The sequence below is a fragment of the Oncorhynchus mykiss genome, chromosome 3 (genome assembly GCF_013265735.2).
Source record: "Oncorhynchus mykiss isolate Arlee chromosome 3, USDA_OmykA_1.1, whole genome shotgun sequence".
Classification (NCBI taxonomy): Eukaryota; Metazoa; Chordata; class Actinopteri; order Salmoniformes; family Salmonidae; genus Oncorhynchus; species Oncorhynchus mykiss.
In genome coordinates, this window is record NC_048567.1 from 50,618,868 (window position 1) to 50,637,217 (window position 18,350).

The window sequence follows — 18,350 nt, forward strand, 5'->3', positions numbered from 1 at the left end:
GGGCTGCATTTACACACCTGTTTGGTGATGTTATACGGGCCAAGGAACTAACGGAATTAGAAGAGAACGGAATGTGCCATAGTGCCCTAACAACCTGTGTCCTATTGTTGTTCGGTGCTAAGAAAACAGTATTGCTCCACACAAAGACATCCATTTATATTTGCATTAGATTTTTATTTTTCTTAATCACTTGAAAGCTTATAAAGAGTCCAATACCTTGGTGTTTGAGTGACATAAGCAAGGATTATAAACAGGACTATAAACGGTCAGCAATGTTACAGAAAATGAAATGTCAACTTTGTGATAACTATCATTAATAACAGGACAATATTGGTTTTATTCTATACTATAATACTGCTCTTTAGTTAGAAAAATATTCTTGTTCCATAGAATATACCTGCGCTGAGAAATGTGACCTGATGACCTCTGCTTTATTGCCATACTCAAAAAGGTACAGTAGTAATCAATTAACAAATGACAACGAAAAAAGAACTACAGCCTCAAGTACCAATTGTTTTCTTGAATCCTGATGAAACGCTTACAAAGTGCAACAGATAATCAAACTGGACAGTCTCCACAAGGTGCAAATTACAACAAAAAAGGTGTGTCTACATGTGACAAAAGGGGGAAAATTGAAATAGATTCAGGGGTCCAGTCAAATGTTGTTAAACAGTTCAATAGAATAAATGGGGTAAATGGCAACTATTTGGAACATGTTCATGTGGGAATATTTTGTATAGTCCAAAATGAAAATGCATGATGTACCTCCTTTATTAACTACAACATGCGGTCTAGTCCATTCCTACAAATCTTACTAGCAGAAGACAGAAGTCAGAGGAAAGAGTTGATAATGAAGGGGGGGTTTACACCAAAAAAAAATTATAATAGGCTACTTACTACTTAGATGGATGTGATTGCAAGTTAAATTTGGACTAATAAAGCAAGATAATTCCAAACCCAAATGCCCAAACTCAGAGGGAAAGTGGACAGCTAAAATTGGTCTGAACACTAATATAAAAGGTTCCCAGTAGCTGTTGAAATCCCATAGGAGCCCCACCGTACGTACTTCTGAATTGATGTGCTTTATAGGATTTGACCCCATGTAAAATATGCAACTAAAACTATTATATTTAAAAATAAAAAAATTAAATGCAGGTCAATCGTTAATTTGTCCATGCTGCGATAGAATGGGATTCAAAGTTAAACACCTTGCCACGATTTGTTTATTTGAAACACTGCTGCATACATGTATTGATAGCTCCAGGATTTCTACCAATTACAAAATGGCCAAAATTGACAACAAAAAAGAGGCTTGGCTCAAATCTTTTTAAAGCTGTGACTCTGCACTCCACTCTCGCCAAAGATGCTAAGGCTTTTAACACTCAAGGTCCAGGACATCATGTTCAGAGTCCTGTAGTATGCTACAACGCATACTGTGCGGTTCAATTCACAGGAGCTATTTTTTCATGCACATTCATTTCAAACTACACCGAGTCTGTAGCAGCAGGGAAGTGCAGTATGTTTCCTAATGGCTGCTGGCTTTCTGCTACTTTTTAGATCTATGAGCAGCGACGTCAACTAGTATGAATATACCAAACGCACTTCTGCAATCCGTTTCAACTAAACCCTGTGTGTGTAAATCCAATTTACAGGAGATCATATTGGTTCTACTGTTCTCAAAGCTGTGCTGCTTCAGGTGGACAGACCTTATGTAGCATGACACATACCTATACAAGAATTTTCATGCTACAGTCTATGGCTACTTTGTCTACAATAAAAAAGGCATTTATTTTCCAAGTGCAATTCAAGCGGTTGGTACAGAGGGAATCGATTGTACCACTGCAGCTCCCAGGAAGACTTGTCTGTTGAGGATTAAGTAGTTGAAGTTACTGCTATGTTAAAAGGAGAGGGCAGGTGAACCTTCCATAGAGCTAAACTATAGCGCTCATCTAACACAAGTGATGGACAGAGAGGAACAATCCAACCATCATCTCATCATAAAGCCATGTGGCCTCATGAAGATGAAGCTGGGAACACAGCATCCAGTGTGTCGACTGGAGAGGATTAGATGTGATCCAGCTAGACAGGTTGTGTTTCTATGGTCTCCACCGCATTGCAATGACAGCCATAACATAGTGTGAATTCAAAAAAGGTCAAAGGGCATTTAGGTAACATCGGTACCCAAAGTGTCAATCAACATAAAAACAGGACAGGGGGCAGCCATTGAATGGATGGGTGTCCTCGAAAAATGTATTAAAACAAGAGGGAATCAAAGATTGAAATACAAAAGAACAAGTAATAAAGGCAAGGCAATCTCAGTTATGGCCATTTATGTCTTTTAAATATTTACCTTTTCTAACAGAATATATCTACAGAAGCATTTGGCCATTTGTACACAGTGATTCCTTTGCGTACACGCCATTATTTCTCCATATCTGTAAAAATGTGCCTATTTACAAGTTTGTACAGCCACCCAACAGAGCTCTCTCCATCTCCCAGAGGACCCCATCCACTTAAAGCAGGACACCTGAGTTTTCAAAACGAATGCTTCAAATCTCCACCGCACATTTCACAGGATATCAAGGGAGATGCTCACATGCGCTCGCACACACTGACTCGCACAACCACACAAACTAAAGAAAGTTACATACTCCCCCAAGGCTGCAGATAGACATTTCGGAATAATCCACACCAACTTTTTTTAATCAATGGTTCTTTTAGAAGAATTGTGAATGAAATCCCCCCCCCCCTAAAATAAACTGCATTCATGTTGGAGTTAATGAGACTAAGATGTCTTACAGCAGGTGGAAGTTAAGGTGGCAGATTATCAACTAGCCACTGACTGTCCCCAATGTGACAATATGTTGGCGTGGACAAGTAGAGATAAAGTGGGTCGAGGTTTTGCTTTAGGCGAATGAGTGATGAGAACTTCCTGGGAGACTTCATCTTGGCTGTTGATGTCAGAGGCCATGGACTGACTGCTGCTATGGGTGGGAGGTGGATGGTTGCTGGACACAGCAGGTCTTACTGAGAGGCGGCGGCCCCGGGTAGAGAGAACCTGCAGAAACAAAGGGGGAATTAAAAATGGGAAGACGTAGCTTGGAATGGAGGTGTGAGAAACAACAGGTCTGCACCCGAATGCTGGAATAAAATGAAAATGTATGAGCAGAAAACTTGAAGCTATAACCTAAATGAAATCATGGGGGCAATGATGGTATTGCCATTACCTCTGTAGTCTCTGCACTAGTTCAGACACCAGGGAGTCAGAGATGCCAGGATATGACTCTTCTGCCAGGAAAATGGCCTCCCTCAACTCATCTACAGCCTCTGGCTTGCCATTGGTCGCCTCAACCTGCTTCTCTTTTAACTGCAAGGGAAGGAGAGACCGTTTACTGCAGGGTTGTCAAACTCATTCCATGTAGGGCCTAGTGTCTGCGGGTTTGTTTTTTTCTTTCAATTAACACCTATTAGTGATCTTCAATCAAGTAGAAGTGAGGAGCGAAAACCCTAAGACACTTGGCCCTCTGTGGAATGAGTTTGACACATGGTTTACTGGATCATCCTAATAGAGTACCACAGTATAAGTCATAATACCCATAAAACCTAGCGGTCAAACAGGGAAATTGTTCCAATTGTATTTCCACCATACGGGATTTTCAAAACACTGTAAATAAATGCCGTTTTACCGGTAGGCTCATCCTGGCGTGACGTTTTTATAACCATGTAAATCTCTCTAGGACAAGCTGACTTATCAATATATTTAAATCCCAAAAATGAAAAGCTAATTAGCTGCTAATGTGGCCATCATAAAGAACTACAAATAGCATGATTATGTGGACAAGACTGCAGAATCGAGGCAAAGGTAAGAATCTCTGGATTAACTATCTTATGTTAGCTAAATGTAGTAATGAATAAATAGGCAACATTTCTTTAAAAATGAACAATTCTGTGAACTGTCTTGTGCAAGTTTCAAATTGACAATAACTGTCAGCGAAGGTTTCAGGTTGAGATGACGTGCAGGAGCTCGCAAGGATTTGTAGTTTTACATTAAGTCAACTTCGATGGTAATTAGCATTTTCAAATCTGAGAGTAAATGGAGCTGAATATATTGATAAAGGTCACCTTGTCTGAGAGAGATTTATATGGTTATCAAAACGTCACGCCAGGGTAAACCTACACGAAACACAGCCCTTATTTTAAGTGTTTCTAAAATCTCCTATGGGAAAAATGGTGGAAAAACAATTGGAACCATTTCCTCGTTTGATCACTAGGTTTTATGGTTATTATGACACCTCCACGGTGGGGCTCTATATATGTGAATGGTGTGCAGCTGTAGCCTCAAAAGCTTCAACACAGATCTCAGAACAGTTTGACACTGAATGATTTAACTTGACAGATTCTCTCTTATACCTTTCAGTGAAATAATAAAAATAGAAATGGGATCACCACAAGAGGTCAGAAGATACCCTACATTTGCATAAATACATTCTTACCTCAGAAAACAAAGGGGAAATTATAGTGGACAAGCTCTGTGACAAAGGCCGCTTTGGACTTTCTTGCACCTGAAAAAGGAAGTGTCACTCATTTTACAACAATGACGAAGAGAAAGAGCTAAATAAGAAAAAGCAGAAGAGTAAGGTCAGCAGACTGAACAGACACACCACATGAGATTGAAAACACCCAGAAACCACTTCCTGAACTACTTTAGTTAGAACATGATGTATATTAAAAAATTACAAAAAACTGAAACGAGAAACCTTGAGGTATGAATATACACTATGCTTAAAATCAGCATTTGTGGTGAGAATAACCATGAGAATCAAACTCCCAAACTAAGTTGCATTTTTCTCTTGAATCCTCTTTCATATGACTTGTTATATTGCTATTTCAACCAGGTGCCACCTTACCTTGTTCCTCTCCAGCTCATCAGGCTGGGCGGCTCCATTCTGAAACTTCTTGGGGTCCTTCTCCCTGATGGTGTTGAAGATCCAGTCATCGTTCCCAGAGTCGTTCCCTCCAGACGCCTGGCCATCCTGCTCCCTGACAAGACACGGCAACAACCTTTAGACAACCTCACATGGAGACACAGTCTGAAGCACGCACCTTTAAAAAGAGCGTATCAGTGAACCGTTCCAAAACACAATCTGGTAAACCACCCCTTCTGTGAGAATTGCAGAGAAAAGAGTGACTACGATCTGATGAACAACACTAGAGGACAGACGAAGGGACCAAATGAGAATGACTTACGAGTCCGACTCATCGTCGCTGGATTCCTCCCGAGACTGCTCTGCTTTCCACCTCTTGTACTTGTCCACCAGCTCTGAAAGGTAGGATGTCTTCTTGGCGTGCCGGACGATCAGCTTGTGTTTCAGCAGCTCTTTGGCAGTTGGCCTCTGAGGAGGCGCAGAGTGTCAAGCAAGTGTAAATATTGGATGTGCTCTACATTAGCATCTTTGCATAATGTACAAAGGGTCGACTTTCTAGAAAGAAGACCATTATCAGAATGGCAATTTGAGCTCAATTTCTCCCCAAACACCACTTACAAAGCTGGGCTCTTTGTTCAAACAGGCTTCAATGAATTCTTTGAGGGGTTTGCAGTAGTTTCCTTCCAGTGTGGGCGGGTTGTTCTTTGGGATGAGGAATAAGACCTTCATAGGGTGGAGCTCTGAGTGGGGCGGCTCTCCTTTGGCTAGCTCTATGGCCGTTATGCCTAGCGACCAGATATCCGCCTGAGACACAACAATAAAAAGGGAGAACGTTTTGAGTACAAATTCGTCACACTCCCACTACACACTTCAAAGACATGATAGGAAATACCAACAGGGCCGGTTTGGTGATGCAACTGATCTACAGACGGCACGATTCACTGGATGAAAGTGACAAACACTTCTTGAGATGTGACTAGAGATTTTTACTCAAAAGATGGAGGGTGGCATTTTATAGTCACACATTAACACTCTAGCTAGTAGCAACATTCACACACACACTAGAAAGGCCCGATTTAGTAGGCCTATATCAACTGAGGCTGTAATAGCCCATTTAAGGAACTACAGTCAACCCGGGATGAGACCGTGTGGTGTTTCTGGTTATCCGCAAGGTGCCGAGTTGTGGCCGTTCCTAATGTGCCTGGTGATATTTCCATCTGTGTGCAGCACTGTGCACGGACTTCCAGTGTAATCAAAGCAGGTCACAGAGCTGAAGCTACACCTGCAATGTCTCTACACAGCACATTTCAGTACCGGGGGGGGGGGGGGGGGGGACATCCTCATTGGACTATTATGGAAAACAGAGTTAGTATTCAAAACTGTGTTAACATTCCATAACACGTGGATGAACCTATGAACTGCCGTTTCATCTTAACCTAAAACCTGAGAGAGCGCTTGTGGTATTTCGGACCTTTGAGTCGTACGCAGACTGTTTTATGACTTCAGGTGCCATCCAGAACGGAGTGCCCACGAACGTGTTCCTCTTTATCTGAGTGTCCGTTAACTGCCCCGCCACTCCAAAGTCTGCCAGCTTCACGTCTCCTTGCTCCGACAGCAACACGTTGGCGGCTGGGGGGAAAACACAGTTAAGTTAGACAGCTGTCCAGACATCTAAACTGAGACAATACTATGTTAAGATGTAATATGTTGTTAAAGGGATGAAACTAAGTGTTCTTAACAGTACCTTTAATATCTCGGTGGATTTTCTTTTCAGAGTGCAGGTACTCAAGCCCCTTCAGGATCTCTCTGACAATTGTGGCTATCTGGGTTTCGTCCAAGGCACCCGGCTCCAACTGAAACAGAAAGAAGGCTTGTGTCAAGGGTCTTCCTGAACCAATATTTGGTTAGATACTTGCATGCACAGTGACTGAAATGTGATTATAAACTGGGTGGTTCCAACCCTGAATGCTGATTGGCTGTCAGCCGTGGAATGAGATATACCATGGGTATGACAAAACATTTATTTTTACCGCTTTAAATTAAGTTGGTAACCAGTTTATAACAGCAATAAGGCACATTAACCACTGCTAATGGTTGTATCCAGGCACTCCGCAATGCGTTATGCATAAGAACAGCAGTTAGCTGTGGTATATTGGCCATATACCACACCTTCTCGTGACTGATTGCTTAATTATAGCCTTTGGATTGTGTAGGCCTACATCACCTCAATCTTAGGGAAACTTACCAAATCCAGAGCTGATCCTCCTCCTAAATATTCCATAATAATCCATAATTTTGCATCCTGAAAATGAGAATGATTTTAGAAATTACGCAGAGTCTCCATTAAAGCAGATCAACCTGTACAGTTATTATTTAGCATCATACTGGAATAGAGTGGAAGGGGAAATTAAATATCAAAATCAAGACAGCGCTAATCTCCTCCCTCCACTTTCATAAAAATTCTACCATTTTCATACATATTAAAAGGCAGCTTAAGCTAAGCACTTCAGCCATCCCTTCCCCCAGTGAGTCGGGGCGAGCCAATCACAGCACATCTGGCCGCATCAGGGATCATATTAGATAACGGACAATTAGGTCATTTAAGGTATGAAGCCATAACAGCCTAGTGACGCCTGGACCAAGTGCAGTTCAATAAGCAGCACATTAACAATGTGCTTTGGAGGAGGAAATGAAGTACGGCTGAAGCCCCTTTGCTTTCATTAGGTGTAGTGGCCTAAAGCCTGGCATCCAATAGGACAGTTTAGGCCTACACGTTATTATAGCAGACTTGATAACCTTGAGAGAGCATTATACACCATTTCTAAAAGGGAGGCTAGCCTTAAGTCAAAGAAATACTAACAGAGGTTCTAGATATACCAGTCCAGTGGTTAGGCCAAAATGTCAAAATGCAAGACCATTCAGACTTGATGATCCATAAATCAGTCAGTCTCCCTGGCAGGAACCTCTCCAGTCTGAGATGTAGCCTGTTTTGAGAGTGCATCAGCAGCACCTTGACACACTAACTAACCAGAAAGTATCCTCAGTATGGGAGCAGACAGAGCATTTCATATGTAAACCATAACCAAATCAAACAGTAGGTGAAGTAATGGGCCATGCACTGAGCCAATCACATGGGAGAAGAACCCCTTCGTCTTAGGGAGGGAGCAAGCCTACGCTGAGAGAAGACATGAGAGATACACACACTCTCAATAGCCTCCATCAGACAGAGCACGTCGCCTGGGGTCTTGAGAAGTGTCTCCTCACTAGTAGCAATGTGGAAGAGTTTGTTTTAGATGCTGGTGGCTGATCCTTACACAATACTAGATATACAGCCATGCACTGACCCAAACCCTCACAGCTAACAATACCCGGGAGATTAGGAAGTAGCCTATGCACTCATACGGCCCATAAGGAAGAGCAATGATCCGGCACAAATATAAAATACTACATGACCAACTCTGCAGAAGAAAACTTCTATACCAAAAGGTTGGAAGTCAGGGGGGAAATATCTGAATAATAGATAAATGAACCAAATTGAAACCTCTGTTGACAGGTTGCAATATGGTTTATTTATAATATAACTTCTATGTCATTAAGGGCATTCTGCCCGAGTGGCCATTTTTGTTTCTAAATGGCCGTGCATGCTGCGGAAGTGATTTCCCCCTTATAGACAGGTAATGTAGGCCTTGTGGTTATACTTCCTAGTCGTCAAAATGTGGCGATTATTAGCGATTATTCTTTACACAGTAAAGAAACGTAGGTCCATTATCATTTCCACAACTCAAAACCACCCTCGAGCTAGATTGGATCCCCTCACGGGACGGACCGTATGTTTGACACCTCTGTTCTACATGATTGGCCTACCTTATCAGAGACGGCATAAGATCAGTGTGCATAGACGCCCTTGGAAGGCCTGATAGACAATTAGCCTGTAGCCTAAAGCACTGTCTGAACAGGGTATGGGCAGAATGAGCCCGGCTGTTGCTAGCTGGCTGGCTTCTCCAGAGCAGAGCTGCAAGGCTGTCAGGCGGCTCTCTCTGAGCAGATGTTAGGGTCTGAGCTGTGTGATCCAGCGCGCCGAGGGCTGGAGTAGCACCTGCTGCCTGTCCCACTGTTAGTCACGCAACGCTAGCCTCCCTCCCTCTTCATCCATCCATCCATCAGCACAACTGGACCCGACAGCCCACTGGCACTCTCCCCACTGGCCTTAAGTAAACCACTAACACACAACATGCTCTGTGAGAGCCACTTAAGCCCCATCACATGTAAGTCTACGAGTACTCGGGTCTACTCCACATTCACTTCAAACTTATGGTTGACAGCAACCGAGGCCAGGAAATGATGCAATCTCTCACAATCAAGTCAACACAGGATGCTCAATGTCTCTTGGTTTTTCATAGTGTTCCTGTCTTTGCATGACATGTATTGAAGGTAATATAGGCCAATGTGAAGGGAAGTATGATGTATGCTTGTGTGTTCTGTTCGTCAGCACCAGTGCCAATCCATGCCATAGGCCTAATGCTCAGGCACAATTCATGAGAGCCTTGTCCCATTGCCCGTATGAATGATTTATTGACCCACATACAGTTGTCTGCAATTGTTACACATCCCACCACTGACAACTATACTTTAAAAAACTACACCAAATGTGTAACACAAATAGAGCACAGCATCTCAAATGTGTGTAGAAAAAAAAAAAAAATGTAAGGACAATTTGTGGATTGACCATCTAGCCTAAATCCTTTCTCACAGCATTCTGATATTACATTTGGTTGACTCAAGTTACCTTCAGATATGAGCCATAATACTTGGTAACGAAGGGACTGTCACACTGGCTGAGGACTGTAATTTCCTGTTGGATGTCTTCGATTTCATCCTCTGCCTCCTCAAGGTCAATTATCTTAATGGCCACTACTTTCTGAGTCCGATTGTCAATGCCTTTGAACACCTCTCCAAAAGAACCTTTCCCTATTCTCTCCAGCTTGGTGAACAGCTCCTCCGGATCAGCTTTAAAGTTCTGAGGGAAGGAAAGAAACAAAAGTGGGTTGGAAAAAAACAGCAGAGCAGGCATGGTTCAATCCCAGGTAAATAAGGACCATGCAATCAAGAGATTTAGCAAAGGTTTTTAAGTTTCTGGTTGTAGCCTGTTTGGGTTTAGATCATAGGCCTAAAAATAATAGTGCTGTGGAAAAACAATAGCTATTTGCAAATATATATATCCTATATATCCTTTTGACAATATTGCAATATTATTTTTAACCTTCAACATTTTTTACATTTCATTTAAAAAATTCAGGACTTATTTCCACGACTGATCAAAACTTGTTTTCTCATGTCTCCCTCTTTTCTTGTACCATATCACGTCGGCACCTATGTGTCATGAGGTCCCTGGAAATTCTCAGCCCTACCTATTTATTTAAAAAAAATACAAATAAAGTTTCATATCTGGGTTAACAAGGTCAACAAAATGTGGATGGTGCATTTCAAACCAGCTAGGCCCTTTTAGAGCAAACGGCAAGACGCAGACTGTAGACGTGAAACCAAACTTAGCATAAACATTGACACTGCAGAGGAGCACGCCGTGGTACATTTAAATTAGCCTAGTGTGGTCATGTCCATTTATGATCTGCTATGTTCATTTTATGATATTAGGCCTCATGACGGGGGGGGGGGGTGAAATAAAGTGTTACCAAATATTACCCAGGCTGACTATTCAATGCAAAGCGTGCCTGTCCAACACTAGCGGGTTGCAAAGGTGCCTCGCTCTTCAAGATAATGATTTCATTCAAGGCGCTAAAGCTATGAGTTGCATTTATGAACCTGTAGCGCGTGAGCGCAAGGACACATAATAGCTATATAGGCTTTGCACAACGTACTCTGCTAATAAATTACTAGAATATAAATGTATTAGGGCTGCGTAGCCTGCGTTCAGTTCTTCATGCTTCATTAGGCCGATCATGAAATGCTATAATACAAGTTAATCTGGGGGAGTCACAGCTTTGCAGTCCCAAAAGTAGGAACCAATAACATCTTTATACTTCCTGCAGTGCAATGATTAACTGCCTGAAGCAGAAGCACATTTGTTGCAGCATAAAATAGTGTGAAGGAACATTTCCCAGTCACAATACCGCTTTACAAATCAATGGATAATGTCCAATTAATTTCAATAGAGGCATAAAGATTTCATATTCCTACACACTAATACCATTTTGATACCCATTAAGAGACATTCTGAAGATTGACTTGATTTGCTTGCACCAGAATTATAGTTTAATTTACCAGATAAACAATGCCTGTGCAGCCATTGCTCTCAAGACATCCCCCTAGAGAATGTTGTAAATCTGCCACAAAGAAGGGAAAGAGGACTCATTAACTTGAGTTTCCAAGAGAGCCTTAAGTCAAGAGACTGAAAGGGACGGGGGTGAAGAAAAATGAAGGCAAACAAAAGCCCAAAACAGCAGTGGTCATCCAGGTGAAAATCATCCTGTTGAGTCTGACTTGTGGTCACAATGGGGAAAAACAACACTGGGCACTGTCACTACAGATTCCACATGCTGGAAAAACACTTGCTGTTCCCACAGTCAGCAGGTTTATCACGACTGCTAAAGCTGCCCGAAACCTCCCTCTAAAAGCATGTGTTTGATCCTCTACCAGCTGCACCACCCGATTGTGTGGTCCACTGCAGTCAGTCCGCGCCATGAGGGCTGAAGCTCATCCCCCCCCCCCATATCACCCTCTCTGGACCTGCTCTCCAAGCCCATGCTGGACACAGCATGAACCAGGTTGCCACTATTCAGGAGAGGACAGTATGGAGGTAAAACATGACTATTCATGCAGCAAGGCTAGGGCTGGCACAATCAGCGTATAATCGTGTAACCGACAATTATGGAGGAAGACCGTCATGAAACTTAAATAACTGGCAATCATTAGAATTAAAAACGTGGGTGAAACGAACAGCTGACTGACGACTGGGCAGCCGGGCATTTGCGCAATTGAGCCCTTTTCCGCGGTTACCTGGACCCTTACCAACATGACAAAACTTTTGGTCCTTGCTGAAACAAGCCAACGAGTGTTTGGTTTCCCAGACAATGCCCTCCCTCCTGCAGCAGCAGCACATGAAGTCAAGAGCGTCGGCGAAGAGAAAATGTGCCTCAAAAATGTAAAATTACATATGACAATGGTCATTTGCCTAACCAATAATAGTCATCCAAAATTGCATGGACTGTCACAGCCCTACTCAAGGCTATGCCAAGATGCCCCCATGAGAATGTCAGTCTTATGTCCATTGTCTGAATGGGGAAAGACCAAGTGACCTAGCTTTTACGAGATAAGTCATATCCTGGCAGTTCTTGTTAAAAAGTAAAGACTTACTTTCCACTGCCTCATAAAATGGCAGACACCTCAATAACATGTTATATCACGAAACTAGAACAAAACCATGATATTGGGGAATTTCACAAAACGTAATCAACAGAAGATCCTTTGGAGTATTGTTGACATTAAAGCATAATGGAGAAATCATTCATTGACGTTGTAGCATGTGTGACCTTTATGGCCTTACCCAGGCCTCCTTTAAGACACCATAATATTTCATCTGTAAGTGCTACAAAAAAAAAACTGGTGTCATGAAGCTTTACCACTTGCTCTGTAATGAATAGTATTTACATTAATAATTTGCTGATATTAATTTATGAAGATTGGAAAATATTAGAGATGCACCGATGACATTTTGCGCCTATTCCGATATTTTCCTTGCCAAAAAAAACCCGATATAGATATCCGATATTACATTTTTTTGCTAGATTTTAAGCATTCTAGTACAGTTAAATAGTTAATAAAAACACGGACGCAGCAGTCTAAGGAAATGCATCGCAGTGCAAGAGGCGTTATTGCAGACCCTGGTTTGAATCCAGGCTGTATCACATCCGGTCGTGATTGGGAGTCCCATAGGGTGGCGCACAATTGGCCCAGCGTCGTCCGGGTTTGGCAGTCATTGTAAATAAGAATGTTCTTAACTTACTTGCCTAGTTAAAGGATACACACACCACAAAAAAGTTGTTGGCATTTACACATGTCCCCATTACCAGTAAAACAATCCAAATCAATTTATTTCACTTACTTGCTGTGCTGTTTCGTTGTTCATTTGATCAGTCATTTCATTCTCAACCAGGATTTCATCATACATGTCAAGCAGTGAAGTTTCAGCTCTGTCTGTCCGTGGCCTCTCCCTCTGTGTGCATTGTCACTGTCTGTTTCCATCTGGTCCAGCTGTGTATGTAACAGTTCACGTAAACCCTGTTTCTTGTCTGCATCGAAGTAACGGCCTTTGTACCCAGCATCGTGCATGATGGCAACACAGTAAAGAGGCTCAGAGAGAATGCCACCGAATCGCTCGTTTACAGCCTCGAGTACTTTTGTACGTTTAACCCCATGGTCTGTCGGTAGTTTTTTTGAGCAGGCGTTTCAATGCCATGACAGATAGTATCACGTCTGCCGCAGACGATTAGCGTATTTCTCAAGTCAGTTGTTCGAACGGAGCTAGGAGTGTGTTCATGTTTCCAAGTTTCAAACATGTTCTCAAATGCCATTGAAATGGCTGCGGCAGTAAGAGAACAAGAACAGACACATTCTTGAGCATGCAATACGGCTTTCCTCAGTAGGAAATCCTCGTCGACCCATTGTGCTGTCAGACTCAGCATGCTCATGGGGCTGACGTCGCTGGTCCAAATGTCAGTCGTGAAGCTAATAGCAGCGACGCCCATAGCAAGTAGCTCACGGATGTGCGTTTCAACAATACTGTGTAACTCCGGTAGGGCTACATCTGAAAAATAGCGCCTACTTGGTAGTGTATACCGGTGCTCGACCAGTCGGCAAAAGCCATCATCATGCATGACAGAGAATGGTTGCTTGTCAAGGGCAATGAATTCCATTAGCTTGGCGTTAATGGATTTTGCTTTTGAGTTGTCTTGCTGAAATGTTCTTACTCTTTCAAATGACTGCTCGACTTGAACTTGTTCAGCTGTTGGAAGTGCACTTAGTATTTTTCTACTTTTGTTCTGTGTAGCACTGTATTTTTCGTGGCGTCATGACGTCATCTACCTACGTTATTATAGGTCAGCTTTGTGCAAAACCGATGTCGTCGGCATTAAACTTGACATCGGGCCGATGCTGGCATTTTTAGCTAATATCGGACGATTCCGATAGGCACACCTATATATCGTGCATTGCAACAAAATATAAACCTGAATATAGAAAATACGATTTTTGATTTGGCAAATTTGTAAATATATTGTTGAACATAATATTCTCTAGGGGCATAGCAAAGTTCCAGTGGGATTTCTGCTAGTTTTAAAGTTAAGATACAAATGTAAAATATAAATCAACAATCCTTCCTCTAGAAGGACCCTTCTATGGATTACATTTAGTGAAAAACACCATAGTACTCCCTGTACTCCCTGTTCACTCAATGCTGCACGGCCAGACACGAGTCCAAAACCATCATTAAGTTTGCCGATGACAACAGCGGTAGGCCTGATCACCAACAACGATGAGACAGCCTATAGGGAGGAGCTCAGAGACCTGGAAGTGTGGTGCCAGGAATACAACCTCTCCCTCAACGTGATCAAGACAAAGGAGATGATCGTGGACTACAGGAAAAGGAGGGCACAGCACACCCGCATTCTCATTGACGTGGCTGTAGTGGAGCAGGTTGAGAGCTTCAAGTTCCTTGGTGTCCACATCAACAAACTATCATGGTCCAAACACTCCAAGACAGTTGTGAAGAGGGCACGACATCACCAATTCCCCATCAGGAGACTGAAAAGATTTTGCATGGGTCCTCAGATCCTCAAATTTCTACAGCTGCACCATCGAGAGCAACCTGACTGGTTTCATCGCCGTCTGGTATGGCAACTGCTCAGCCTCCGACCGCAAGGCCCTACAGAGGGTAGTGCCTACGGCCCAGTACATCACTGGTGCCAAGCTTCCTGCCACCCAGGACCTCTATACCAGGCGTGTCAGAGGAAGGCCCTAAAAAAATTGCCATATCCTCCAGCTACCCTAGCCATAGACTTCTCTCTGCACCCGCACGGCGGCAAGCGGTACCGGAGAGCCACGTCTAGGTCCAAAAGGCTTCTACCACCAAGCCATAAGACTGCTTAACAGCTAATCAAATGGCTACCTGGACTATACTGCTGCTACTACTACTCACTGTTTATTATCTATGCATAGTCATTTTATCCCTATCTACATATTACCTCGACTAACCTGTACCCCCGCACATTGACTCGGTACCGGCACCCCCTGTATTTTTTTTTTAATTACGCGACTTCGTATTTACAATGACGGCGAGGGATGGTGGGTTAACTGCGTTGTTCAGGGGAAGAGCAACATATTTTTACCTTGTCAGCTCAGGGATTCGATCCAGCAACCTTTCGGTTACAGGCCCAAAGCTCTTTCACTAGACAACCTGCCAGCCCTGTATATGGCCTCCTTATTGTTATTTTATTGTTGCTCTTTTATTTTTTACTTTAGTTTATTTTGTAAATATTTTTCTTAATACTGCCCATCGTTGGGTAGGGGCTTGTAGTAAGCATTTCACAGTAAGGGGCTGTAGTGGACGTGACATTTGATTTGAATTTGAGCCTAACCAATATCCAAACGGAGATTCAATCTCAGATTCAACAATCTGACATGGATTGATTTATCAAGATGAGTCCCCACGCTTGTCTTAAGCAGTGTGATGGAGCTGTCCCAATCAAAACAGTTCTGAAATGATCATCTAACTGACCACACGTGGGTATATAGCCTATTGCTTCAAACGTATTACAAGGATTGGTTGAGTTTGGGAGTTTCAGTAAGAAACTATTTGATACATGCCTTATATTATTTGCATTAGCCTCGTTTTTCCCCAATCTTTTCCTTATTCAGTTATATTTTTCCCACAGTAATTCTTTATGGAGCCATCCAGTTGAAGTTAAGAAAACAGTGCACGTGTAGTAGCAATGGTGGAACAAGTACCCAATTGTCAAACTTGATTCAAAGTAAAGATACTCGAGTCATTTTCTATTAATGTAAAGGTCACCCAGTAAAATACTACGTAAGTATAAACGCATTTGGTTTAAAATATCCTTAAGTATCAAAAGTAAAAAGAATTTCAAATTCTTTATATTAAGTAGATTGCACCATTTCCTTGTTTTAATTTGTTTTTTTATTCACAGATAGCCAGGGGCACACTCCAACACTGACATAATTTACAAACAAAGCATTTGTGTTCAGTGAGTACGCCAGATCAGAGGCAATAGGGATGACCAGGGATGTTCTCTTGATAAGTGAGTAATTGTACTTTTGCAATTTTGTTTGTCAGGGAAAATGTATGGCGTAAAAGGTACATTTTAATTAGGAATGTAGTGAAGTAAAAGTTGTCAAATTGAAATAGTAAAGTACAGATATCACAAAAAAACGACTGAAGTAGTACTTTCAAATATTTTTACACCACTGCTTAGTGATGGGCGAAGTGACATGCCTTGCAAAGTTTAGAACTGCCAGGAGGATGGTAAACGAGGCGCTGCCTAGCAACCAAGACATTAGTGTATGCCGAATGCCACCTCAGCATTGCGGCTACGTTTCTTACTTTACCGTTATTTAACTAGGCACGTCAGTTAAGAACAAATTCTTATTTTCAATGACGGCCTAGGGACAGGGGCAGAACGACAGATGTTTAACTTGTCAGCTCGGGAATACTAAAGCCTGTAGGTAGAACTTCGCTGAAATAATTACTAGGTGGTTTGGCAGAAAGAAAAGTTTAGAATTTGATATTTGATACCGGTAATACCTTTCAGATATAAAGAAAAAAGGGATATTTAAGTATTCTACTCTTGGATTCTGAAGGACTACAGCAGCACTGGCAGAGACATGCTGCAACATGGGGCAAATATAGCCACATCTCTGCTCAACATTAATATGACTAAATAGAGCGGCCTCATCAATACCTTATGTCTTGCCATAGCGGACTAGCTGGTAAATAAAAAAAACGAGTTAAAACTAGCTAGTGTGGATGGGACAATATCAATAATAAAGTCGACTTCCTTGAGTCAGTAACGACGTTACAGTAGCTAGGAGGTATGCTAAACGCTTAAAGTATTGCAAAGAAATTTAAGGAGACCAACCACTTGATGAGCTGAAAGGACGGTGAAATAAAACTTACCTGCATCCCTGGAATGCCACTCTGAACCGGGGAGTGAGCCATGTCGTCAGTAAAAAAAAAAAATCCTCACTCAGTTGACGCTAGCTAGATAGCGAACTCGATTAGCTATTTTTTCTATCTAGCAAGCCCAAATCGGAGAACGCAACGCTGTTTATGCCAAGCTAACGTTACCTTGCGTTATAGGTATTATAATCGGTGACCGAATTTACAAAAGTCTACCACGCAATCAGCTCAAAAACAGTGCTTGTTTTTTGGCTGCAACGTGCCTCTTCTTCCGCAGATAACGTTAGCAGCTGGCTAGCTAGCTACCTAAATCTTTAACATAAGCGCAAACTAGGTTCTGCGCACCTTCCACACAAGTCTGATTAATTCGCAACGTTTTCGCAAATATCCGGTGAACAGTGAGTATAATTATAAGATATTGAATGTCTAAATTGAGGTTAGTTGTATCATTTGTTGTCCTGTCCTCATCACTTTTCTCTATTGCCGTCCGCCATCTTGACTGCTGTCATTCACATATAAGGGGAACCAATCACACTCCACAAAAACTACAGCTGTGCTATAACGTCATAGAACGAAGGGATGACGGTCGTCACTAGTTATCACATCCACAAAGTCATAGTTATGGCTAAACCATGCATATTTAAAAATGTATCTTCTTAAAATCTGATTTTAAACATAACCATAATCTTAACCACATTGCTAACCTTATGTCTAACCTTACATTAAGACGAAAAAGCAAATGTTTGATTACATTTATTGACTTTGTGGCTGTGGTAACTACTGTATCCCTTCAGTAAAATGTATAAACCTAGTTTTCACGTGTGTGGGGTGTATATTTTTCTTCAAATATCAGAAGCCAGTAGCCCTATTTGGGAAGTAGTTACATTGGAGCTTTCTGGGAGCAAGCACACTGGTCCAATATTGGTCAATATTGTCTAATTATGTCCCTAAATATCACTGTTATAAGTTACTGGCTTATGCATACCCAGCCCTCCTTTCAACATTTATGTTATAGTCTAAGGCCAATCACAAGGACAGGATGTTATTATGCCCAATTATCCCCAGACAAATTAGATTAATGTAAGTGAGCTTAAATAACAGCCATGACAAAAATTGTCTCTCCATGTTTTTTAAAGCAATGACAAGGAAAACAATTGTTCCAGATATTTAATCAAATCAAGAAAAATGTGTTTTTTAATACACACTAACTTCTATAT

General features: G+C 41.9%; 1 protein-coding gene across 1 annotated transcript; it reads right to left on the minus strand.

Annotated features, from left to right (window-relative positions):
* Positions 1 to 153: 153 nt before the first annotated feature.
* On the minus strand, positions 154 to 17,655 carry LOC110520149 (serine/threonine-protein kinase 24). The gene is made up of 11 exons (XM_036974516.1): positions 17,131 to 17,655; positions 9,712 to 9,942; positions 7,171 to 7,227; positions 6,670 to 6,778; positions 6,397 to 6,554; positions 5,544 to 5,729; positions 5,248 to 5,393; positions 4,908 to 5,040; positions 4,494 to 4,562; positions 3,228 to 3,367; positions 154 to 3,058 (listed from the first exon to the last, which is right to left on the minus strand). Exons 1-11 carry the CDS (start codon positions 17,170 to 17,172, stop codon positions 3,025 to 3,027), a joined length of 1,305 nt encoding a protein of 434 aa, XP_036830411.1. The 5' UTR covers positions 17,173 to 17,655; the 3' UTR covers positions 154 to 3,024.
* Positions 17,656 to 18,350: the final 695 nt, after the last annotated feature.